Genomic DNA, 26,732 nt, shown 5'->3' with positions numbered 1-26,732 from the left:
AGGGATGTGTTTTCTTCCATTGTAATGAGAGAAGTGTACACTTTGGCAGTTGGGTATGGTGATCTCATTTGCAGGAAACTACCGGAAAGTTCTAGTTTCCAGTTTTTAGGTTTAGAATGATGTCCACACCCATAGTGTATTTATGCAGCCTACAAAGGAAATAACTCTTGAAACGCTTTTTTAATAAAATTGTTGGTACAAAATCAAAGTTTACCTTTCGTTTTGTACGTATTAAATTGTATTTCAGAGAAAGTGATAATTTATTTCAGAATAAAAGAGTTCAGAACTCTGCATGTTGGGCCCCTTTATACATAGAGGGAAAATTCTAGTTACCTTCAGCTGCCACTAGTAGGAGTTTTGAGGCTCGATAAAAATGACATATAATTGTCCTGGTAAAAATGGACATTAATTTATTGTTTAAATAGTCTGGAGGAGGTGAAAAAATAAAATAAAAATCATACTCCCCTTTCTCCAATGCTCCGGTGTCTCCCAGCGCAGTCCCATCTTCTTGGTCCAGTGTTGACGTGTTGCAAAAGTTCCAGCCACACATGTCCACTAAGGGCAATCGACGGCCTCAGTGAAAGGCATGCAATGTCACTACCTGTGACAATCATGGTTCTCCTGCTGAGGCTTCACCGGAAGAGATCTGTGACATCACAGCCAGTGGAGTAGAAGGATCGGACCACGCTGGGAGGACATCGGAGCACCGGGTACTAGTATGATTTTTTTTTTTTTTTTACCTACGTATATCTACCGGCATATTTAAAATAAAATTAAAAAATTGCCTTTAAAGGCGTTGTCCAGGATAAATTGAAAATCATTCCCTAAACTAAACCCCATCTCCCCTCCTAACTTCTAATTGACTTATTTAACCACTTCCGGACAAATTGAGCTTTTAGATCCGGAGAGTGGTTGCCTTGTTCTGCAAGGGCGTACCAGTACGTCCAAGCAGTTTTCAGCAGCTGCGCAAAATCGTGCAGCTGCTGAAATGGGGGGCCGGCTGTAACTGTAACAGCCGGAGCTCCCATAGAGAAGTCAGGGAAGTTTTATTATCGTCCCTGCCTTCCTGATCACTGTGTACACAGTTATGGGCACCACCATGATGCGGCTGCCCTGGGCACCACCATGAAGCAGATCAGAATCTGTTAGAGCTGCTGGGTACTACAGAACCCAGATCAACTCTATAGTTATGACCAGGAGGCTTGTATTCCTTCTGCAACTGGGGCTAAATGTACCAGCCCCCGTTAAAGGGGAAATCACCCTCCCCAACAAAAAATAGTGTTCAGATGTTCCCAAGGGTCTATTATGACCTTATTGGGACACAATGTAAATAAATAAAAAAATAAAACAAGTAATTAAAAATAATAATAATAAAATAATAATAATAATAATACGCCAATAACACACCCTTATCACAAGTTCTAGCCCCACCCCCGGCAACACCATAAAAAATAAAAATTACTGTAACTGAGAGGAAAAACTATTTTAGAAAGTTTTTTTAGTAGCACTTTTGATAGTAAATAAAAAAAAAATTAAAAGTGAAAAACAGACATGATTTCCCTCATCTTTTATTTATATTTTCCCAGATATAAAATAAAATACATTCATATGTACATACATTTTAACTGGATTTGTTTTAGGAACTTGTTAAATCAATCCACTATGCGATATACTTAACTTGGCAGAACTGCCAAGTGGGTCACAATATCATCCCCCAAAGCATTTTCTGGCTTCCCCTGATGTTCTGTACACTGCAGGAAAAAGATATGCAGCGGAAATGCTGCAATTTCCATAACCGTTGTGTTTTTAGAAATCGCATCATGTCAATTTTACCTACGGAGACACCAGCGGTTTCCCTATAAATAGAACTGAAGCAGAAAGTCCATAGAGGAAAACTGCAGACTTTCTGTGAAAAGTGCTGTGAGAAAACCAGCGATGCGTTTCCGCCGTGGTCTCTGCCACATTGCTTTTTTGCTGCAGCTCGCTACGTGGTGTCTTAGCATAATAAAGTTTTAGCATCCAGTATTAAAACTTTTGTAAAGGAAAAAAAAGTGTGTTGTTGCTCACATTTCCCCCACATTGTGGAAAAGCTGCTTTTACTGCGTTTTTTTTAGCCAAAGGCAGGTATGAATTGAGCAGAAGTGTAATTAGGGTGCTTTCACATGATGTAACGCGGCACTGATTCTAGCACGCGTAAAGATCAGTGCTGCAAACCAAAATCCAATTGACTTCAATGGGTTACGTTTAGCGCGCATAACGCATTGAAATCAATGGGTTAAAAAGCCTCCCATTGATTTCAATGTGTTACGCGTGCAAAACGGAACCCATTGAAGTCAATGGGATTCTGTTTTGCAGCACTGATCCTTACGCGAGTTATCGTGCTAGAATCAGTGCCGCATTACATCGTGTGAATGCACTCTTTAAGAGCTTCCTTTAGATTTCCCATTCCTTTTGTAGCTACTCCTGGGTTTGTCTCAAAAAGCACAGCTAAATCTGCAACAAAAAAATTAAATCAGCAGCTATGTGACTTCTCCAGATGGCATAGATTAATGCAATATTACAAATGTATCTAGGGAAGGTAACACAGCAAATAAGAAAGCTCCACACAAGTCCAATCTGTCAAAGTGGTTTATTTACGCAAGATAATAAACAAATATTCCAGAATACAGACAAGTAAATATGGATTCTCATCCAAACCATCTGGTAAATTACCGCAATCCAAGCAGAAATCCTGTAAATGTACCGAATAATTGTAATGTGTATCAGTGCCCTTGTATACTTTACTGTACATTCTGGAAATGTTGCCTTTAAAGTGCACCTGAGTTGAGGTTTGTCTAAGCATTAGCCATTGTCAAGTGTTAGTAAAAATGTTCAACTGCTGTAAAATATAATTAAACACAAAGTATATTCTCTAATATGGAACCAAGGCTGCGCTGTAAAGGCTAAGATCTGTGTACTTTGGTATAAAAATACTGCACCCTGTTGTTCAATACACATAATGCTTGTTCTGGGTATTTTTGTTTCTGGGTACTTGTTTACTTTCTAGTATCTATAAACTTTAAGGGTTAAAGATAAAGTTAAAGGAACATTAAACCTGGAAAAGGTTTGTTAGTCTTTTCTTTAGCTCCTATTGCTATGCTCACATCTGAGCCTGGGTGTCCATTATTCTGGTCTGTCGGAGCAACAGAACAGATGGCTAAAACAGCAGACACCATTGGTGACGGACTGGCTCGATGGACTATAATGGGTCTACGTTGTTTTAAAGAGAACCTTTCACCACCTCCACCATTTAAAGTTCTTAGCGTCTGAATAGGCGTTGCTCTACTGATTCCAGCACAGTTGGAATTTTCTCTCTATAACCATTCCTGAGCAACAAGCACAGTTAGTTTTGGTGCCTGATGTGCTATTCCAGCTCTGTAATATCAGAATGGCAGTGGGGCGTGATTTAGAGCTCCAATCAGAGACAGCCAATGTCAGAGCTCAGAATCACACCCCTTGTCTGCTCCTGCCTGACACCGCCCTCCTGACAGAACAGAACCTAACTACCATATCAGGCACCAAAACTAACAGCATTGATTGTGAATGGTGAGGGCTAAAGAAAAAATTCCAACTGTGGCAGAATTTGTGGAGCACAGTCTACTAAAGAGTTGGGCTTCTTGGAGATGGTGAAATGTCTTCTTGAACCTGAAACCACTGGGGAAGAGAAGGGAACTTGCAGCACTTTTTCGTCCAGCGGTTTTGGGGTATGAGTGGCTAGAGCAGTGCTCCAGGAGTTGAAGGCCCACCTCCAGTGCACCAACTGCCTCATTTGTATAAGACTTAAAAGTTGTTTTACTCCAAATCTACAAAAGTGACATATATTACAGAAGTATGTTGTTTATCACTGTAATGTACTTTTTTACACAGTGGTGAGACTTGAATATACTTGGGGGAAGGAAACTTTGCTCCTACTAAAGACACAGCAGTATAGCAGGGCTCCTGCTGAAGCCCATTGTCTTACAGCCAGAGATGAGTATATGGTTTGTGAGTGGAACTTCTTTATACATTTCATTCTTATTGCAACATGTGACAGAATAGGCTCAAAGTAGGAGGAGATTTTTAGTGTTTTCAAGATTTAATGTTCCTTTCAGTAGACAAATTCATTAACCAAACTAGATTTTCCATTTAGTTGCTGGCGTACAATAGATCAGTGGTCTGCACTCAATGTTTCTGTAGCAGTTGTAAAAACTACAACTGCCAGCCAAGACCCACAATAACATGCTGGGAGTTATAGTTTTGCATCATCTTGGGAGATATCAGTTGTAGATCGCGGTAATAAAGCATCCAAAATGAAATCCTGAAGATTAAAACAGACAAATGCTTTAAAAGGACATAAACTCCCCACTGTGTTATATTACCTATATATCATAACGCATACACAGCCCTTGGCAAACATAAGAAAACAATAAAACTTGTCAAAAGAAGGCAACAACGAAATAAAGGCAAGTGAAATTAGTTAAATGCAGCCAAAATTCTCTAATCCAGGATTATCTCCCTATAAGAGTCCCACGATCGAGAAGGCAATATTCTAGGCATTTGATCAGTCTATTATTCCCTACCCTTTTCTTTCCTTTATGTGTTTGTCTGGTTATCTGGAATGTTTGTTAATCTGAATCATGCTAATGCTGGATTAAAAGAATTTTACAAGTTCTAATGACATATGGACACTTGAAAAATGAAACATAAGACACATGCCGGAATGTGTGATGACTTCTCGCAGCCCAGTTCTCCAGACTTCAATCATCCTTGAATTCTAAGGTGTGTACAAAAATACACTTGGAAAATAGAGATTTAAGGTCCAAAATGGGAAGGTTTTCAAAAACTAACAGACCACTCCATATACAGGGGGAGGGTTCCGAACGAGTCAAGAAGGCCAAACGAAATGTATATAAACTCTGGGTGCCCTACATTGTGCTGGAAAGCTACATTAGTGGAGATGAACATATTAACAAAAACCCATAGAAAAACATTTTCAAGCACATAATAGCAGCTCAATGACAAAGCAGTTTGGCACAACGCACATCAACTTGTAAGGTCCCAAAGCATAAAGATATCTGAACATCTTAAAAGCACATTAGTATTTCTATGTAAAACTGAACAGAAGATTTCTTTTTCATTTATGTTATTTTATGGGGATATAAATTTCCTCTATAAAGAGTAAAGTGAACCTTCTTATAAACAACAGGCAATGATTTGTGAACTAGATGAATATTGCACAAGTACCATGTAGTGTGAGACTTCAACAGATGCTGCAAAAAAGCATCCATACAATTAGGTTAAATATATATTCTCCAATAAATACTACAAACGTGGAGGTTTCTTAAAACAGTGGGCAGCATTTGTTCAGTTGGTACACCAAAACATGCAATATCTCTGGCCAACACTAGGTGGCGTAACATTTCTTTAGAGGTAACCCACACTGCGTCCTATTGACGGTACTGAACTCAGGTGATGTTGAATGTTATCTCTGGAATTGGCTGTGTTCCTCTTGTCAATTGCACTGTAGTCCCCAACTTGAAGTTCTCCTTTTCTGATCTGTTAAGTACAGTCTTAGAGTAATGTGCAACTGCTAAAAGGACTTTTGCTTTTCTTGGTCCTTTGTTTGTTTGGTCTTAGGTTGATAACTTCTCCTCCATTGATAACATTAGATTTCTGACCAGAGTGACTACCGCCTGCAGTGTTAAATACCCCTGAAAAGACAATGAAATAGTAAAGAGTACCTGTATCATGATTGGAATATACTGGTATGCATCCTTGTCATTTTCTCTAATCAGACAAGTTATTGGTTATTATTATACTTACTAGAGTTCACATTTGTCAATACAAATACATTGTCAATACATTTGCCCGATTCACATCTGCGTTCAGTATTCCGTTCGAGGAGTCCTCTTGGGGACCCCCCCTCGAATGGAATACCAAACGCATTAAAAAGAGGTGAGCAATGAAAGCACACGGACCCTATAGACTATAATGGGGTCCGTGTGTTTTCTGTGCGGTATCCGCACAAGTTATGCCGAACAGTTACACTAAATATAAATAAAATACTATTGAAATGTTTCTTTTTAGCTGTGAAAATGTTCAGATATAGGTCATGCATGAAAAATGTAATATCTTGCAAAGATTTATGTTGACATGGAGACGCTTTCAGACCATATGAAAAGTAATAGATCATTAACTCTAGGTTCACACTTGCGCTGGGATTTCCGTTCTCCTGGTCCACTTAGAGACCCGAAAAATGGAAACCCAAACCACTTACAAAGATTATAATGGGGTCCGCCAGGTTTCTGCCCAAAAACTGCAGAGAGAAAAGTCCTGCTTGCCATATTTTCAAGCAAAGCGGGGAACGGAATCCCTGAGTGCAGATTTGAACCCAGCCTGAAAGGGGTTAAATGCTTCTAAACACTCATGGAATGCCTGTCTTATCCATACATTACCACGACAACTGTTTACTCTTTAAAGGGGTTGTCTCCCAGGCCTCTCATAGGTATACACTTATATTGCAGTGTATGGGACAAGCAATCTAATGATCGTGGGTATAAGCCCCCTAAGGGAACTTAAAACAAAAATAAAAGTGTAAAAAGCTCTTAAAATTATTAAAAATATATATGTAGAACAGACTAAAAGCTGAAATAAATAGATCCATAGAGCACAATAAAAATAAACACACAAAAAAACAAAACAACCATGAACAAACTAGGCACCCCCCTGCCCACTAATGGCATCTCCACTGTTCTAAAAAAAAATTAAACCCTCATACTAGTCTGTGAATAGAAAAATAAAACAAGTAATTGCTTTTGCAAGGCAGGGAGTTTTTTTTTTTAAAAAAAAAAAGGTGCGGTGGGAAAGGGTTAAAGTTTAAAGAGGTTATTCAACAAGAAATAAAAGCTTATCAGTACATTCCCCACACTAGAGTGCGCCACTACAAACTGCAGCTCTACATCTGGAGGACCTCCAAGGGGTTACTGAGGGAATCGGATATAATGGCCTATCCTTAGGTTTGTGGGGGCCGACAGCCATCCCCTGCACCGATCAGCTGTATGTTTTAGCCTCCAGTGCCTGTACTATGCAGAGCACAGGGGCGGAAACAGAAAGCTCCAGTTCCTGTATAGTTGCCGGGCTCAGCATTGGCTTCAATGGGGGCTGAGCTGCAGTGCAAGTGCCTAAACACTAGCCAACTATAGCCAACTCCTTCCAGCCACGTTTTGTATAATACAGGCACCGGAAATAGACCCATACAACTGATCAATGTGGGGGCTGGCTGTCAGGATAGGCTACAAAATTCTATATCTTTAATTACATGGTCAGCCATACTGTGATTTACTAGTGTGAAATATGCAGTGTCAGCCAGGTTATTTCGGTGATAAGTGCTCACTTATCTAGATCTATGCCCTTAATAGCTCTCACACAGCGGCACAGGCCATAGTGATGAAGAAATGAACCATGAGAGAACCTTCTGTCTCTATTTCCATTAAGGAAAAGTAGTTGCTGACTTCTATCCTCCACTGTCTCTTACCAAAGGATCTCGTCACAATGTTGTCATTGCTTCTGATTCACAACATGTATAGCATTGAATTGGTTTCATCCTTCCTGGAAACAATCTGGACAAATGGACTTAATGGCTCTCAATATATTAGTACAGTCAGTTAACTCCCTATTCGTCCATTCACAATAAACACAAATATGACAGAAAGTTCCTTCAAATTTTTTTTGTTTTATAGAAAAAAATAAGATCTTGCTGGGAATGAGGTCCACTGTCCTAAACTCTATAAAGGGACTGTGGTAAGTCTACAACCGACCCATATGGTCGATACGGAGGGCAATGGTGAAGAATCTGAATGATAAATTATATATCTGAACTACATTAAGGAAGTCAATTTGAAGCAATTCCCCAATATATTGGTTTAGATTCACTACATTGTATTCAAATAAATACTGTAGAGTTACATATAAGGATTGGGATTTCCAGATACATGAGAAATCAGAAAGCAAATCAGAAAGCTTTATCATTTCCAACCTTCCTTCCTGATTGACAATATCAGATACATCTTCCAGAAAGTACTTACCAATCTTGTTGCTGCTACTGTGCACGACTTCTGAGTCTTCAGCGTTCTGCTGTTTTAGCCTTTGTAGATATTTGTCAGCCAGATACTTAAAAACTGTAAAAGAATATTTAGTCTTATAATGAATCAATAGACCACGATGAATACAATACATGGTGTGAAATCTACTGACAGTCCACAATAGGTAGTCCAACGGAAATCCCAACTTACCTTCAGTAACATTTAGATCTTCCTTAACTGATGTTCTGTAAAATCGCAGTTTTAACCTTTTTGCTAGAGCCTCAGCTTCTTCACTATAGTTAATAGAAACAGAATTTACATTATCAAGTGCATGTTATATGGATGCCGCACATCATTCATAAATGTATTAAACATGTATTCACTCAAAACTACAAGCAAAATATTAAGGGTAAAAAATGCTAGACAAAATGATATTCAGGCATAACCCTTAGCGCCACCTGCTGGTACAGGCTACACTATGCACAAACAATAATATTGTAGGCACTCACTGTTACTTTGCCCTTGGAATAACTGAAAAAGACTCTATATAATACTGTGGTCAGAATTTTTGTATTTGGATTTGACCTTTTGGGGCAGTGCTTTTGTGGTTCAGGCTATGGGGGTTTTGTGTGGTTGAACTTCTCCCTTTGGAGGTGTGACGGTGATGAAATATTTCCAACTCTTATGACTGGGATACCTGACACTTCATTCAACATTCATGCCCTGTGTCTTCCATTGAATGCTACAAACGTATTGCAGGCAGGCTGATTTTATGGAGGATGGAAGGTGAGACTCATGGACACATTGGGACAGATGTACTAATATTGTCTTTGTGCAAAAATATCTAAAGATGCTCTAACATGATCATCCGACTCGAGCTAGATCTAAGTGTACACATCGCTGGGCACATCTTTGGCACATGAATTCTGGCATAATAAGCTTAGCTCCTTCAGTGTGTCAGTTATACGTATATTATGGTATGATGTAAACATGCACTAACATTCAGAGCAAAGCAATTATTTTATACAGTATTTTTCATAGTATGCAGTATTTCTTTTTTCATATTTTATGTAATCCCGAACAGTAGTGCTTTAGCTTTACACAGCAAAACTTTGACTACTAAGGAATCATTTAATGTTCATATTACATTTGTAAAATATGTAATGTGAGGTTTGTATGAATACGACCCCTATGTGACTAGGGCTGAGCTGCCATATCAGACAAGGCTAATGGACATGAATTGTATTATTATAGCGACTTACTTCTTAATAACAGTGTCATCCAGAAGGTCAATTTTATTTTGAACAAGCACAGTGGGAATATCTCCAACTTCAGCTGTTACCTTCTCTCGCCAGCTGGGTACCGCTTCAAATGATTCCCTATCCGTTGTAGAAAATACCAGCACACAGGCTTGGGCACCTTGGAAATAAAGTATTATTCACCCAATTACTCATGAATCACAGTGTATTGATATCAGATGTGAATAGAAGCTGAGCTACAGTAACATGACACAGCCACTACACAATGGATAGTCTGCTGCTGGCTCCGTCCACTGCGTAGTTATGGCTCAGTGCAAAACAGATGCAAAAAAAACTGTGACCCACAGTTATCCGCTACAACAGGATCACGTCTCCCTTCACCTTCTTGTCTTTGATACTGCATTATAGCGATAATTTCATGGATTTAAATACGTTATTTGATGCAGTTTATATGTGGAAATTCTATCCTGTGAATTTGGTTGGCAGGTATTTAACAAGCTGAACACTGTGAGTGTATCATTTCCCATATATGGGCTGGAGACCTTGATTTTTAGACTGAGACCCCACGTTGAAGAAATGCAGCTTTTTATGGTTTCGGTTTTTAAAGCCAAAGCCAGGAGTATATTGAGCAGAAGGTAGAAATAACAGCTTCCTACATATTTCCCATTTCTTTTGCAGCCATTCTTGGCTTTGGCTCAAAAAACCGCAACAAAATCTGCAACAAAAAAAGCTGTGTTTCTGCAACATGGGGCCTTAGGAAGCGTTCACACTACCGTCGGTGTCCGACAGGTAGTGTCCGCTCCTAGTGTCCGCTCCAAATCTGTCATGGACATTAGGAGCGGACTCTAGCTGTGTCCGTGACACCTGTCATTCATTTCAATGGGCATCGGGTGCGTTCTTTTGCACTCCGTGCCCGTCCTTCCCTGTCCGCAAGTGAAGATGTCCGACTTCTCAAGCGGACAGAAGAACCTTGCATGCAGGGTTTTTCTGTTCGCTTGAGAAGTCGGACAGGGAAGGACGGGCACGGAGTGCAAAACAACGCACCCGATGCCCATTGAAATGAATGACAGGTGTCACGGACACAGCTAGTGTCTGCTCCTAATGTCAGTGCCAGATTTTGAGCGGACACTAGGAGCGGACACTGCCTGTCGGACACTGACGGTAGTGTGAACGCCCCCTTAGCCTCAAGGTATTTTTATTTCTGTGTTTGTGTGCCCTGTATATTTCCATCTTTCTGTATTTACTACAATAATAATGTATCTCTCATTTACTCACACTGCATTAATAAACCGTCCTGACAAAGAAGTCAGAATAAATATATAGTGTTTATGTGGATTCTTTATTGAATATAAAAAGCGGACTAAAAACACTAAATAAAAATCTCAACACAGAAAATACTTTCCATAATAAAACTCAAACAACATCATATTCCCTTGATGCTTGCTTTCCAAAATAATTGCTCTTAATACTAGACACGTAACCAGGTAGGATTATCCTGGACACACAGCATGCTTGGAAACCTCAAATGGCAGTATCACTAAGGAAAAAAATCCTGAATTATTGTGCCTATACAGCAGTTACTGATGCAGCAGTGTTCATGAAATATGCCCCTATAATAGCGGTGTCTTTACATGCTCCTGCCCTTATTTATCTATCCCCTGGGTTGTTTCAGGACACACTTTTGCAGATTATTTGTAGTAACCATCACCCTTTATTTTTATGCTCTGAATTTTCCATCATGCTAATGATTCATTGCTTGTGATAATAACCATATCCCTACAGAAAACCTGCTAAGCTCTCCTGTGATTTATCATTATAAAGAACCAAAACAGCAGAAACACATGACTGCACCACATCTATCCCCCAAGACTTACCAGTTCACATCTCATTGCAAAACTGTGCAACATTTCTCTACAGCACAAACAAATAGCAGGTAAGTCTCCCCTATATGTAGTGAGAATCATTTATCTATATACATAACACACACATGCATTTACAATATTACAAGCTATGTTTCATTTTAGGATCAAATAGTCTTCCTTCTCCTATGTCTGTCTCCATATTATCACATAATTGGAAAGATTTGCTGTTCAGGTAATCGGCTGACAAGTGTGACTAAATGTATGACTGTATTAATGGTGCGGGGTAACAACCCCTGCAGGCGGCACAGCTGAAGTTACACCAACAATTTTCCCTAAACAGCGCGTTTTAGTTAACACCAAAGTGATTAGGTTATACTAACCCCTGTAATATGCTTTAGTTATTGCATCAAACTCCTCCTGACCAGCCGTGTCCCATAACATAAGCCGAACATCTTCATCGTTCATCCTAAAAGATAAAACAAACATATAGAAGTATTAGTCACAGAACTTGCAGGAGTCATTTTACTTGGGCGTACAAAGCTGGTTTTGCCCTCTAATCTGTGCTTTAGTAATGTTTGGATCATTAGGTTTGATGAAACAGTCATCCTCAAGAAAGAGGAGAAGAATGAGAGTAACTGACAAGGCGTCTTCTGAGGAGCTCTCGGGGGCCACAGACTTACACAGCAGCTCTTTAGCTTCTTAACACAATGTGGCCTAATACTCTTAAAAGCAGGAGAACAGCAGAAAACACCCTGGTGGTACAGGCAGCAGAAGCCCCTGGGATGTGCCAACACTGCTCTTCTGATAGTATTAGATGGTGGTCACTATAAGGAAAGGGAATAATAAAACAGCAAAGAAATACTGGGCAGGAGTTACAAGCTGAATGGATGGTCATACAATGTGTATAACAAAAATGCAGACCCTTCGGAGGAGCCCGATTCTAGTAAGTAATGTCAGCAGCAAGGAAGCCATCATTACTTTCAGTCCAGTGTAAAAGTTCACCCAGCTCACAGCAGCGTGAATCTTCTGCCATTAATACATCAGTTCCGGCTAAATTCTAATTTAGGAGAGGTGGTAAGGAAGGGGTTACTATTATGTAAATGATCTGCTTTTATCTACATCATAATTTTGCAGCACTAAATTAAAAAGGCCATTTTATGATGATAGTTGAAATTCCCTCTGGATCATTTACAGAAGATGCGAAGACCGCGCTTTGCCAAAGTTAGAGAGGTGGCGGTATAGGATCATAATGAAAATAGAAGGTAGCACATAGCAAGCAGTCAAATATTTCTTTTCACACGTCTAATATAGAGCAAGGTGGTGAAAAAAAGAATCTCATCAGTTAGTATGTGTTATTTTGTTAAGCCCAACCTTAAAGGAGACATGTTAAACTAAAAGCTTATTTAAATGAGTAGTCCTAAAAAGACAACCTCTGTCCATATGCCCTATTAGGACATCATACAAGTAGGTATTGTCCTTGGGAATTCCCTCTAGAAGCCAGAAATGGACAAGGAACTTGCGCCAACCTTGGCTTACCACAATGACCATTGGTTTGCAGGCAGCCCCAGGTGCCACATACTGAAAACATATCCCTCTGATGACGAACATGAAAATGTGAAAGCTGTCTTCTCTGGTTTTTTTTATATATATATATTTTAATTCTTTTTATACTTTGTATCTTTGCCAGGATATCAGGGTTTTAAGTGACAGACTTGATGCCTGCAGCTACTTTACTATGATAATTCTATGACAATAATTCCTGACCTGTGCTCTGGCAGTTATCCTACAGTTATAGGAACATTGGGTAGACCCAAATAAAGGGGTTTTCATATCGCAGTATATCGATGGCAAATCAGTAGGATTAGGCTAAGCATACCATTTTCTGATTGACTAGACCCCTACTAAAGGGGTTTTCAGGGCAAAAAAAAGGTCAGCTAACCCCCTTCATCCAACTACAGCAACATCCACAACCTAACTGGCCCATATCATCATTTTCAGGACTCCTCCTCCAAAGGGTGCTCACCCCAAATATTGATTTAATTCAGATTTCTCTTATATTCATCCACTTAAACTTTTAACCCCTTCTAGCTGCAGGCATTTTTCCATTCAGCATATGAGGGCTTAATGTTTGTGGGACAAATTGTACTTTATAATGGTACCATTTACACAGTCCAGTCACATTAATGTGACCACCGCCTACTTTTGACGTCAACGTTAAATAACCAATCACAGAAGGCACGTGTCAGCCATCAGGGTGCACTCATCATTGTGGAAGGCATGATGGATCAACACAAGTATGAATTTATCCTTGTGGACCATGTTCATCCCTAAATGCGAAATGTTTTTCCTCAGGATGATAGCATCTACCAGCAGGACAATGCGACGTGTCATAAAGCTCGCAGTGTACGTGCGTGGTTCGAGGAGCACCAGGATGAGTTTACCGTACTGCCTTGGCCAGAAAATTCCCCACACTTGAAACCAATCGAGAATCTGTGGGACCACCTCGATCGGGTTGTTCGTGCCATGGATGCTCAACCGCGTAACCTAGCGCAGCTGGCCATGGCATTGGAGTCGGCACGGCTCAACATCCCAGTGAACATCAGCACAACATCCCCTCTCTTCCTGCACATCTCTCACTGGTCCGTTCTGCAAAAGGTGGTTATTCTGGATTTTGACAGGTGGTCACATTAATGTGACTCTACTGTGTAATACTACATACAATGTACCGGGAAGCTGAAAATGGTGTGGAATTGTAGAAACTGTGGTTTCTACAATGACAGTTAAATATGCTTGGGGGAGGTGATAGATTTACTTTAACATGGAAAGTAAACTGAACATAAGGTGCTATAAAATTAAAAAAATTGTGTTCAAAGGAGTACTCAATTTATTATCCAGCATACGCCTCTGGCTAAATTTGGCACATTGTTACAATGGCCCCGAGTCCTTATTATTCTATCCAGCTTCTTTCTATATGCAGGATGTGCAGGTGGAGAGTAGAGCTTATCTATGAGTATATACTCTGACTTTAATAAGTATTTCAAACTTTCAGTAAAGGTCAATATCTCTATCCTGGCAGTGGTTCATCACTGTTATGAAGGAACTCAATCAAATGTGTTGTACAAAGAACATTTTTTATACACGTGATCCAATGTATTTTATCACAAAAAGGAAACAAGATAAAAGTACATACTGAATTTGTCTTTCCAGGAAGTCCACGCCAATGGTTTTCTTATAATCCTTTGTAAATATTCCTTTGCAGTATCTCTGAATCATACTTGATTTACCAACAGCGCCATTCCCAACCACTACCACCTTAATGGCCACCTCCATATCCTCTTCCAACATCTTGCTTGTTTGTAGTTCACCACTGTGGAGTGAATTTATCCTGAGGGAGTAAGAAGAAGACACAACTTCATAAACTGTCATCATTACAAAAGAGACAAAATTAAAGTTAATTAATAGGGTCATGTGGTTTTGTGTTTTTTTTTTTTTTTTTACAATGCTTTCTCTGCAATGTCTAAACAGGTTTTCTCTACAGAAGATGGCCTTGTAGGGGACGTCAAATGGTCCTCAATATGTTGCAGGGTTCCAAATTAAATAATTAATTAACAGGCCTAGATGGGCTACCACCCATTGGGCCTGGAGAACCACACACACACACACACACACACGCAGCTGATAGTGTATCAAGTGAGTTCTGATTTATTGTTACAGGGAGTCAATATTTATACAGACAAAAGCAGGTTGGACTTGACATGATTGGTTATAACATAAGCTGTGGCACATGACTATTGGATAAGGTCTGCATCTTATTATTACACTCCAACCTGGGATGACCTTTCTCATGGAATCTAAAATATTTATGTGTAAACCAACATCTTACACTAATTCTAGATGTATATCACAGCAAGAGAGATAATGATCACATGCTGGTCCGACGGTCAACAGGTTATTCTACACACACCCTCAAAGATGAGACCCTTACAACAGATAAGGAGTTATAACCCAACCATCAACATTCCACACGCCTTATCCCCTAAAGGGGTCTCTTAGACTCTAAACAGACATCCTTATGAAGCTTATAACAGAAAATGCTTACAAAATGGCTGACAGAATACAAGATGGAAGATGTGATCCTAACAGCCTGCTGGTTCTCCAATAATTAGATTTACAGATCACAGAGCAGGAAGAAGAGGGGGTTGCAAGATCCCATTCCTGAACCTTCCTTGCTAAGGCTCCAGGTTTCTTTTAAAAGGTCCCCTTTAAAAAGAAAAAGCACCTATATCCATCAAATACCTTGTTGGACTACCATGGGCCCTCGCCTAATTGTCATTCATGAGACAGGGCTTTCCACTGCAGCTTAAAGGGTTTTTTGGATTAATAGATATTGATGACTTATTGTTAGCCTAGACCCGGCCTAGACCATCGTTATCAGGTTGGTGGGAGTCTGATACCAAACAACCCCACCAATCAGCTGTTTGAAGAGGCCACAGCATGGACATTAAGTACATTACAGTGATAAACAACATATCTCTGTTATATATGTCACTTTTGTAGATTTGGGTGTAATACAACTTTGAAGTCTTATACAAATGAGGCTGGGGGCAGGGCCTTCAGCTCCTTGAAATACTGCTTTTGCCACTGAGACTCCCCATCACCTCCTGGCTACATCACCCATTGCAGTGAGACTTTATTCTCCCATGGGTATGACGTCACTCAACATACCTAAGCAGCAAGAGCAGTGCACTCAAGGCTAAAGGCCCGCCCCCAGTGCACCAACTGCCTTTTTTTTCAATAACACTTCAAAGTTGTTTTTCTTGAAATCTATAAAAGTGACAAACATAAGAGAGGTATATTATTTATCCAGGTAATTTAGTGGAAGCAGTTTAATATGCTTGGGGAGACATAGCAGACTCCCTTTAAACACTATTCACGTTAGTTATGTCACATACTGGATTAAAGGGGTATTCCTGCCTGCTGCACAGATAACAAATGTTAGATGGTTGAAATTCCCACTTGGTTAGAATGGGAGACGCTAAGCATACAATCACTGCAAGTGATCAGTCAAAGATGGTATATTGGTGACCCCTCCTACAACAAAAATTTGTGTGTTTGGATGTTTGTGTGTCAATCACACAAAAACAGCTGAACGGATTTGCATGAAATTTGGTACATAGATAGATTGTATCCTCGATTAAAACACAGGCTACTTTTTATACCGGTAAATGACATGGCTTCACGACTGCACGGTTCGGTTCGTGCAGCAGCCTTATCTCAGGTCCCAGGGCTGTTATCTCTCTGTATAAACACAAACTAACCCTCTGTGGATTGTCTACACACATTTGCATATTATCTGATCTGGTCCAGGTAGTGTAGACAAAATGACATGGCCAAACACCTTTAATCCAAATTGGCAGTTTGTCAATTTTAAACATGCCTGGAAAAAGAAAATATAAGGGCCAGTTCACACAGAGTTAACGTGCTCGCATTCTGGCTCGTATACACGTGTAAGAATGTGAGCGCTCAAAACAGATAACATTAATTTCAATGGGTCATTACGGGCGTATAACGCACGTAATTTTGCGTAATGATGTGTCTTAGTCGTAGCCTAAGGCTACGACTAAGACACATCATGTGTCGAAACGCGTCAGTCAGTGTCTGCTAGCGTTTTCTAGCTATTCAATGTAGTCCACTGCACAGTATATCCTGTTTTTCAGGGGTTGCTTAAGAGACACTTGTGAATTTTTTAAATTTATTTTTCCATTAAAAGTTATATTTTACGAAAAGGACGTCTATGCTGGAGTTTTATATCTTAAGAAGTTCCTATTAATAGTCACTACTCCACTGATTCCAGAACAGTTGGAATTTTTTCTCTAACCCCCACAGTTCCCAAAAAAGAAGTGCAGTTAGTTTTGATACTTGATTTCCTATTTAAAGGGCTATTCACAACTTAAAAATCCTGTCAAATACTGCTAGCTTATGTTAATTCAAGAGTTTTCCTAAATACATTGTTTTAGCAATGCTGCTTTGATTGCCTGCTATGTTAGATTATTCCCCCTTTGTTTATACATTGTTTCCTTGGTCACTGTCCTATATCTGATAACACAGATCAGAGGATGACTCACTGCTCTCTGGGGGTGTGATGGGGGGGAGGGGGGCTGAGTTCTATAGCTGCTCTGCGGACAGAGCAATCAGGTCATCACCCAACAGAGAAGGGGTACAGGGTGGCACTCAACTCCTATGACTCAAAAAGTATGGGTGCATGTTCACTAGGCAACTGACCAACTCCCAAAATTTGCAACATCTGAAAAAAAAGCATGTGACGGCACTCCGAAGTTGTATCTGCATAAAGCATTTATTAACAATATGATTTGATGTGAAATGCAACATTTCGGGAACACATTCCTTCATCAGGCATTGGTCCCAATAAGGATAGCGTGGCAGTGGGATGTCATACAGTAGCCAGGGAAGAACCATTTCTGAGTGATGAGAAGTTTAAGTATGCCTGCTCCTGCCTTAGACGACCCTACTAACAGTGCACAGATTGTTTGGAAATGATAGGAGCTAGAGAAAAAATTCCAACTGTTCTAGAACCAATGAAGGAACACCTATTAAATTATGTACAGGGGTGAACCTGCCTTTTTCACCCCCAAGGCGGACGACAGAAAGCCGCCCCCCCCCCCCCGTCCCGGAGGAGGGGGCGGAGTGGAGGGGCGGGACAAAGAGAGTGGGGCGGAGCGAAGGGGGCGTGGCAGAGCGGCGTTAGCAGGCACGGAGAGGACCTGCTCTCTGCCTGAGAGTGAGAGGAGGCCGCTGGAGCAGCACTGCGTACACAGGGCCTTCCCAATCCACCGCTCGTTGACAGTGACGCTAAGCCAGACCAGGACAGCTTGTCCTGGACTGGCTTAGGTAAGCAAAAATGCCGCCCTCCCCGGGGCCCTGGCATAGCGTCGCCTGAAGCGGTCGCTTCAGGTCGCCTCATGGGAGGTGCGGCGCTGATTATGTAAACACATTCACTGGCAAAAATTTATTTATTTTGGGACCACACGGTGGCTCAGTAGTTAGCATTGCAGCCTTGCATCGCTGGAGTCCTAGGTTCGAATCCTGCCAAGGGCAAAAAAAACATCTGCAAGGAGTTTGTATGTTCTCCCCGTGTTTGCATGGATTTCCATCCCATATTCCAAAGACATACTGATAGGGAAAAATGTACATTGTGAGCTGTATGTGAGGCTCACAATCCACATAAAAAGAAATGTATTTATTTTAACCCCATTCATAAGAAATCTTATTGCTTAGTTACTACAGTCCTAACCCATGTTTTATGGACTGTCAGTCTAATGGAGCCTCTGTGTCATGCAGCATAGACTAAACATGTCAACGTCTAAAGGAAAAGTGTTGATACCACTCAGTACATTCCTATAATGTTAAATCAAGGCACAAAGTACAATGTAGGTAATGCAATAGAAAATAGCTAAAAGGGTGAATTCTTAACTCGAGCTACAACCAGCGTTCAGAAAAGAGCAATGGTAGTATATTGATCGATGAGACTCAAACCGAAGATTAGTCAGACTACAGATTCCTGGTAAAACATGTGGACGTTGCATAAAAACACATCATAGAGCCCTTTCCGTGTTGGAAATTCTTCCTCTTCTTGTATATATGATATGTGTACACTGCTGTGCATGCATTTTCTAATATACCGTAATAGACAGATTACAGATCTTTATTATAGATCTGTAATCTATCTGTCCATTTTCAAGAGTTATTAAAGAAAGTCAATCACCAGAGCTCAACATATCAACCCAGCCCTGTAGGTTAGATAGGTTTCAAGTCACCTGAATCAGAGTTTACCTCTTGGGAATTAGTGCCTTGGTTGCAGAGATATCTCCATTTTTGTCAATTTGTAGATAAGCTCTTTGGAACAACAAAGGCATAATGATGCAAGTGAAGAGAGCCTGTATAAAATAATGATCAATGAAATGCAAAAAGCACCAACTAGTCACCTCTACTATCTGCTCCAGTGGTCCCTACAGTCTTTCCTTTTGTCTTAATCATATTACTACATGACCACTGAAACAATTGACTAGATGCCATACTCACGTGCAATGAACAGGGGGACCACCAGAGTGATTGTGCTGGTTTGAGGGGGAAGGAGGGCGTTTGCGGTGCTCTTAGAATAGTTGAATAGTTTTTTTTTAATAATTTATTTTTTCAGAAGCTGGATAATCCCTTTAAATGAGAAATATGTAATGCTTCACTTGCCCTATGGTGGCGCTGTATGGAAGCTGAACACTAGCTGCTGGGTTTCCCGCAGGTTACTACCTATTACTGGGGATCCCTGCAGTGCAGCATTCTGTAATCAGCCCTTTACTGAACAAGGAGTCTGTTGGGGTCACAAGTCTCTGAGAATCCTGAGTCTTGATTTATATTTTATTCACCATTTTGATGTACGTAAGTTCACAAAGTGGAATGTGGTGCTGATTTTGAGGCAGATCCTCCCTGATTGTTATCAATGGTAGGGCAGAGACTGGGTCAGGACGCTGCTGATCCCGCTGCCAAGATTGTGGCTCCAGACTCTCTGCTGGTGAAGCCATTACTCAGGGTCCAATAAAAAAGATAATCAATGTGATCTACAAGCTACTACAGATTGAAGGAAGAAATCTGTGGCTATGGCCCTACTCCATTATAATGACATATGGTTATGTTCATTTCCCTAAACCCTAAGAGTTAGGAAAAGCAGAAAGCGACCTGTCAACACTTCTTCTATTCAACCATCAAACCTTAATGCAGAAATTCTGCTCCAGGATGTCTCACTTTCTCCGATCAGATGTCCAAACATAACACAGGATTGATGAAATGTAGGCTTGTTGTCTTAGGTACTCGACTTTCACTGGCATATGTATATCCAAGCTGTTTTTCCCCTATATATTCTGCTCTACCTAGATCCTATCTGAACTCATATTACAAAAGGTACTGTGAGAAATATAAAAATATATAATATATAAAGAAAACTTCTGTATGCATTGAAGGAGACCAGCCATTTGTTGCCCCCCTTGTCACAAACCTCAGATAAAACTGTACCTGACTGTAAGGTAACCAGCTGCAGTAGGAGCCCTCCCCAATGCATTATAGTATAAAACCAGGTTGGTTAAGTCTCACCCCACAGTCATCTGTCAGATAAGAATGGACAGGATCAGGAAAAAATTACATGGTTTTGGGAGCATAGAGAAAATCCTGTGTTGGCAAGTTTATTTTCTGTTTTTTTTTTTTTTTGTTTGTTTGTTTTTTTATTTATCCTGTAATATATTCTAACAACAGATTTAAAGCTAAAGTTAATATATGGAAAACTTCAAGTAGCATTTTCATCTTACATATTTATTGCATAGCTTCAGGATATACCATAAATTCTTGACAGATGCAGGTCCCACCTATATCCAGTTTCTCTGATCCCCCCCTTCCCATTCTGCCTGATGCCATGACCACTATAAAAGGAGAAGTGGACATGACTACGCATCCCTCTTCTAATACATCTAAGGGGGTTCTGGATACAGAAGAGCAAGTGTAAATGGTGATGGATACAGTTTTTTTTTGTAGTGGATGACCAGGGAATTGTTGTGTAGGGGAAAAACAATGAAAGGAAGACAGCACTATACCAGTACACTGTCCCATTAATTCTGAGGACCAGTGGGAAGATGGGAAATGGCCCTTAACAGAGCTTGGGCAACATTACAAATTGTGCCTGGTACTATAGCACACAGCAGCCCAGTCTCATTAAGATGAATGGGATTGGGTTACAGTACCAGGCAGAGGTACAGCTGGTAGATCCTGGAAAAAAAGTGCAAAAGGGCTCATACTGTCTATTCTACTGATGTCTTCCTGTGTAGGGATTGCTACCTCTGCACGGTGCACCACTCTTGCTGCAGCCCTGGTTCCAGGCAAAGTCACAACGTAAGGATAAGTATAGAAATATGGCTTACTCCATTCCCTCAGTGCTTTAGACAGAAAGTTTGCAGGGGTTTCCTCTGCGGACTTTCTGTTTCAATTATACCTATAGGGAAACCGCTTGCGTTTCCGTAGGTATAATTGACATGCTGTGTTAGAAAAGTAAGGGAAAGAGTAACAAAATGCAGGACTTTCTCTTTTCTGTGAAAATGTGTTAACAAAGTATATTACAAAATTATTAGCGAGACAAATGCTGCCAGAAAATCAAAAGTTGTCTTAAAGTAGTTATGCTTTAAAGGGATCCTATCATTAAAAAGCATACAGATACAGATCCCTTTAACCCTTTACAGAGGGTTATAACGTAGCCTATAAGGCAGCGGCAACGTTTGCCCACTTCCTTACCTATATTACAGCCTCTATTCCTTGTACACTCTGACCTGATCCAGGTATAGCTGATGATTTACCGGTAGTTTTGCCATTAATTTTATACATATTTCATAGACCAATAGAACAATTATGAGCTATATCAAGAATTACAAAATACATTATAAATATAGTCAATTTCCATTGATTCGGTATTTAATAATCTGGAAAGTCAGAATATCCTTCATAAAAACACATTGTATGTAAGTATGTTATAATACATACACCCAGTATGGCTGGGAAATTAACTGAATGAATCTGATTAATTTGCCATTTCTTAAGAATTGTGAAATCGATGTTAGCCCTGCCTGTCTGAAATGTCTCAAGCAGATTTTCCTCTCCCATTGCACACTATGATCAATAGTTTCTTCACTATAGTCAATAACTGGTAGGACGAGGAAGAAGGCATCGAATATATCTGACGTCTTCTGAGGGTGCCAATTCACAGAACTTATTTTGGTTTCTTTGAACAAAACCAAGTTCAAAATCAAGAAATACAGAGAAGAAAAAGGGGAAAAACCTGAGCTCCCCTAATACATAGCTATCTGAAATATTTTTCAGGAAAGCTGTGCAGGGCTCAGTCAAGGATGATTCTTGGGATGTTTCACATTCACGAGAAAAATATTTTTGTTGGAAACATATGTTCAGGGCGTTAACACATAAGACTATTTCCAACCTGCTGCAGAGAACAGAAATCTGAACGAACGCCTGGGAAGAGATACAGATTTCTACTGCAAAGATACAAAACATGAATCTCGTGCCATTGTTCTGTCTACAGATAAATAGAGACTGTACTCACCAAACAAACGTGCCAGTAGACACCCGGGCGGATCAATGCTCTCTAGGTTACAGATCTGTAGGCTTAAGCTGCAGGATGGGGCGGCTCAGCAGTTGCCATGGAAAGATTAGTTTATTTAGCCAGTGGCTAAACAGAAACTGTGCTGGAAGATACATTTGGTCATAACCCTCCACCTCAAAGCTATCTGTAGGCTGAAGGGTGAGATCAGCAGGAGGTGACTTACACCCTGGACACCATTCATGTGCTATGAGCAAGCATTAGCAACCCCCCTCCTCAAGGCTATCAGTAGGCTGGGGGGGGGGGGGGGTGAGATCAGCAGGAGGTGACTTACACCCTGGACACCATTCATGTGCTATGTGCAAGCATTAGCACCCCCGCTGTTAGAGGTTACTGCTGTGAAGACATGAACGAAACTTTCCTGAGAAAGTGACAGGATTACAAGAATACAAAAGTATATTTTATATTTATGTCTATAACCAATTCCTTAGCACAGTATTGTAAATGGTGGTCTACCACTAATATGAGCTTGTAGCAAGACTATACTGACTCCACAGCGTGACTGCAACTCTGACTCCACAGTCCAACTCCTCCATATATGCATATATGGCTGACAGCATGGATAGTCAGAAGCAGAAAAGATCCCGTAAATGATGAAAAGCCGGTGATTGTATTCTTAGGAAAATAAATATGCAAGAAGAAACAATTCACCTATTTAATTGTGTGATATTAAAAATGGTATAATGTGATTAAAAAGAATTCATCATACTATTTAGAAACTAGAGTTTGCAACTTTTTTCCAACTCAGCAACTACGACTCACAGCGTTGGCTTCTACAGAGAATAACAACTACCCTGATAAAGGAGTAAGGGATCCTGGGATTGTAGTCCTTTAGCCACACACATCTTCTAGAAATGGGATTTCTATTAATAAATAGTGGTGTGAATCATGATGGCGTTATACTGCTATTATACAACTATTCCAAGTCTCCAATACCACAGCCTATGCCCTTTTCCACATGCAGTTCTCTATCACACTGGAATATTAAAAAAAATCCAACCTTTATAGACTAATGCGGCATATTATGTGAATTTCATGTAAGAGTCTGAAGGTAACAAAGGAAAAATTAACATGAGTTCTCTTTGGTGACTACTGAGCAACAGTAATTTTGATGGGACGTTAAAAACGACCCTCAGTGGTTAGCACTGCAGCCTTGCAATGCTGGAATCCTGGGTTCAAATCCTGCCCAGGACAACATCTGTAAGGAGTTTGTATGTTCTCCCTGTGTTTGTGTGGGTTTCCTCCAGGTACTGATAGGGAATGTAAATTGCGAGCCCTATAGGGGACAGTGACTGACAATGTCTGTAAAGCTCTGTGCAATAAGATGACGCTATACAAGTAAGGATAAAAAGTTGGAATTTTTTCTCTAGGCCTGACCACTCCTGAACAACAAGTACAGAGCCTGCCATATCAGGCACTAACACTAACAGCATTGATTGCTTGGGAATGGTGGAGGCTAGAAAAAAACATTCAAGTAACAAGAATCAGTGGAACAGCTATTAATTGATGTAAAGAGCTGGACTAGTTGGAGGTGGTCCTCATCATGTGTGGTATTATATGTTGTACAGTTCTGCGGAATATGTTTGCGCTATATAAATAAAATGTATTATTATTATTATCATATACCATGAGAAAGCCATATTTTCTGGTATGCGCCTTGGTGCTGGAGATATTGGTGTCCTTAGCTTCAGCACCAATATCTCCATGCTCTCAGGAATGTTCCTGACAGTATTCTTCCAAACTCCTCTAAACAGGAGATTTGTTGAAGATAGAGATGGCATAAATCCATGCCCATATTGCATAAATAACCATACAAATGGAAACATATTCTGATATTTCTGCAAACAAATTTGTGTTGTATACTATACATGTAGTGAAAATGATAACGTAATCCATTATGTGTACACTGGCAAAAAATTGGGCACAGTAAAGTCTATCACTTATCTTGTTCAATCCACAATGCCAAAAGCTAAACTTAGGTCCAATTCACAAAGTGCTGTCTGATGCCTTAAAGGGATTTTTTAAAATTATTTTTTTTTTAAACTTTTTTTATGATTTATCCTCAGGAAAGGCCACCGATATCTGATCATGAAGAATTAACACTCAGCCCCTGCACTGATCTGCTGTTCAGAATAGCTGGTAGCTCAGGTACAAGAGTGTGTACAGAGCCAGGAGAGGGCGCCGTTCCTTGTATAGTGGTCATCCAATATTGCTGTAGTACAGCTCCCCTTGAAGAGAATGGGAGTAATGTCACATGTGGCATGTATCTTTTTCCCCATGCTGATACTGTAGGTTGAGTCTCGATAACTGCTGCGTATGTGGCGGTGATCTCACTGCAAAGACGCCCAGTGTGACCTTAGCCATAGGACATGTTCTCCCTATCTGCTAGAAATCTGCTGCAGAAAAACTGCTAGAAACGGTGCATTTTATTTGTTTCAGATTTTGTTGAAGAAACGCTGAGGATGTGCTACAGATGTAAAATCCACAGTGCAGATCAGTTTCTTCTACATACTGGTTTTACAACAGGTGTATAAGGTTTAGTAACATCTTTACTTTTCTGCTACAGTAAATTCTGTGTAATTTCCAATTAGAACTCATTTTTGGTTTAGGTTACAGAAAACATATTGCAAAACTGCTGTATGTGATTAAGGCCTAATTATGTAAAGGATACAGTATACTTTTGGAGCCAGTGACAAGAGTCTAAGATAGCAGTAAAAACAATTGTAAAAGAAAACTGTGGACCTGGATTCATCCAAACTGGAACTAAGGCTATATTCACATTAGCATGCTTAAATGGCAATTTATGTAAAGTAGAAGAAATGGTCCTTTGAGCACCCAGTTTCACGGATCCCGCATGTATCTGTAACAGTCACAGCTTAGGCCCTATTCACATCTGCGTTCGGGGAGTCTGCTTGGGGACCCCCGAACGGAAACCTATACGCATTAATAAGCGGTTACCTGGGAAACCCGCAGACCCCAAAGACTATAATGGGGTCTGTGTGGTTTCCACACAAAACATGTGGAGAGAAAAGTTCTGCAAGCAGATGTGAACCGGACCTGAGTATTCAGACATCTGTCTTGGAACAAGCTGCGACCTCTGTGTCTATCACATGACCATTTACTGCTCTTTTTCCACTGAAAGTAGACAAAGAATAACAGCAAGCTGAGATCTAGAAAACTGTGAGGAATTGATACAGAAAGTCTATGGAATATTGGGTCATTCATCATCATGCAAACAGTGATCTCAATTTCCTGAATCTAGACAAGGCTTTAAAATGGATCATCAAAAAATGTGAATAGTTTAATTGAAAACAATAGATTTTTAAAAATGTCTGTGTGAAAGCAGTCACAATCATTCGTATGAACAGAGCCCAAAGTATCCAGAACTGGATACCTGACACACAACAGCTTTCTCCATTCAGGTGTTTGCTTTCTAGTGGCGATAGGTATTCTAGTCAGTGATTTCCTTCCAGTGTCACCAATCGCCTACTTGCTGATTGTCTCCCTAGTGTAGATCTGTGACTACCTGTCCAGACTGTCTTTTGTTGAGTCCCTTCCTGAAGGCTCCTGCAGTGGTCAGCCTCTACTAGTACTGCGCCACTTCCTAAGTTGCAGATCTGTCACCACAATGACCTATAGCAGCTACTCTGTGTAGAAGTAATAGTACAGAATGGGAGAATTATTAACTATAGAGTGACTGCTATGTGACACTACCCTGCCGGTGATCAGACGTCACAGATGACAGCCGGGCGAGGGACCCGACACTATATACTGTATAGAGAAGGCCAGAGGCGCGGATAAGTCACAGCATCACACAGAGCACAGTGATCAGATGGGTAAGTGATCGGGGCCACACCAGTGTGATCTGATGCACACATATCCCAAAATCGCTACAGAAACACCTCGCCCATCCCACCAATAGTCGGCTCCTACCCTGCTCCCGGCAGCCTGCTCCCGGTGTCTCCCTGCCACGCTCTGCGCCGCTCGGTTGCCAAGCGCCCGGGGAACGCGGGGAGGGACGAACTGGGAAACACAGACCACAAGGCCGGAGTAGCTGAGCCGCAGAGCTAATCGATTTTTGGGCTGCATCTTGTAGCTACACGTAGTGCCTGGAAGGGCGGGGCTTCCTGTTGCTTGGTTACTAAGGAACAGCGTCCTGAGAAGATGTCGATTTCTTGGCGCTCAAACCTGGCGCTTGTCTGACATCTTAAGCCCCGCCCCTACAACTGTTTACTAGCAGACCCAATGATAGTTGGCTGTGCTGTGACGTTACTATTAGAGCCTCGCGTTG

The 26,732-nt window shown here is 40.6% G+C and overlaps 1 protein-coding gene across 1 annotated transcript; it reads right to left on the bottom strand.

The window, feature by feature from the left end:
- Positions 1-2,624: 2,624 nt before the first annotated feature.
- On the bottom strand, positions 2,625-26,472 carry RAB23 (RAB23, member RAS oncogene family). Its single transcript, XM_075268365.1, has 7 exons — positions 26,375-26,472; positions 14,411-14,605; positions 11,601-11,686; positions 9,362-9,518; positions 8,310-8,392; positions 8,103-8,195; positions 2,625-5,729 (listed from the first exon to the last, which is right to left on the bottom strand). The coding sequence occupies exons 2-7, from the start codon at positions 14,563-14,565 to the stop codon at positions 5,590-5,592; spliced, it is 714 nt and encodes a 237-aa protein (XP_075124466.1). The 5' UTR covers positions 14,566-14,605; positions 26,375-26,472; the 3' UTR covers positions 2,625-5,589.
- Positions 26,473-26,732: the final 260 nt, after the last annotated feature.

This window comes from Leptodactylus fuscus, chromosome 3 (genome assembly GCF_031893055.1).
Source record: "Leptodactylus fuscus isolate aLepFus1 chromosome 3, aLepFus1.hap2, whole genome shotgun sequence".
Taxonomy (NCBI): Eukaryota; Metazoa; Chordata; class Amphibia; order Anura; family Leptodactylidae; genus Leptodactylus; species Leptodactylus fuscus.
This window is presented reverse-complemented; position numbering and strand designations above follow the sequence as displayed.

What these genes read in the sequence shown, in the direction of transcription:
- RAB23 (XM_075268365.1), bottom strand. Translation starts at nt 14,565, where the DNA reads ATGTTGGAAGAGGATATGGAGGTGGCCATTAAGGTGGTAGTGGTTGGG. An exon ending in AGATCTAAATGTTACTGAAG is followed by an intron (nt 8,196 to 8,309) that starts GTAAGTTGGGAT and finishes ATTCTTTTACAG; the next exon opens with TTTTTAAGTATCTGGCTGAC. An exon ending in CAGTAGCAGCAACAAGATTG is followed by an intron (nt 5,730 to 8,102) that starts GTAAGTACTTTC and finishes TTGTCTTTTCAG; the next exon opens with GGGTATTTAACACTGCAGGC.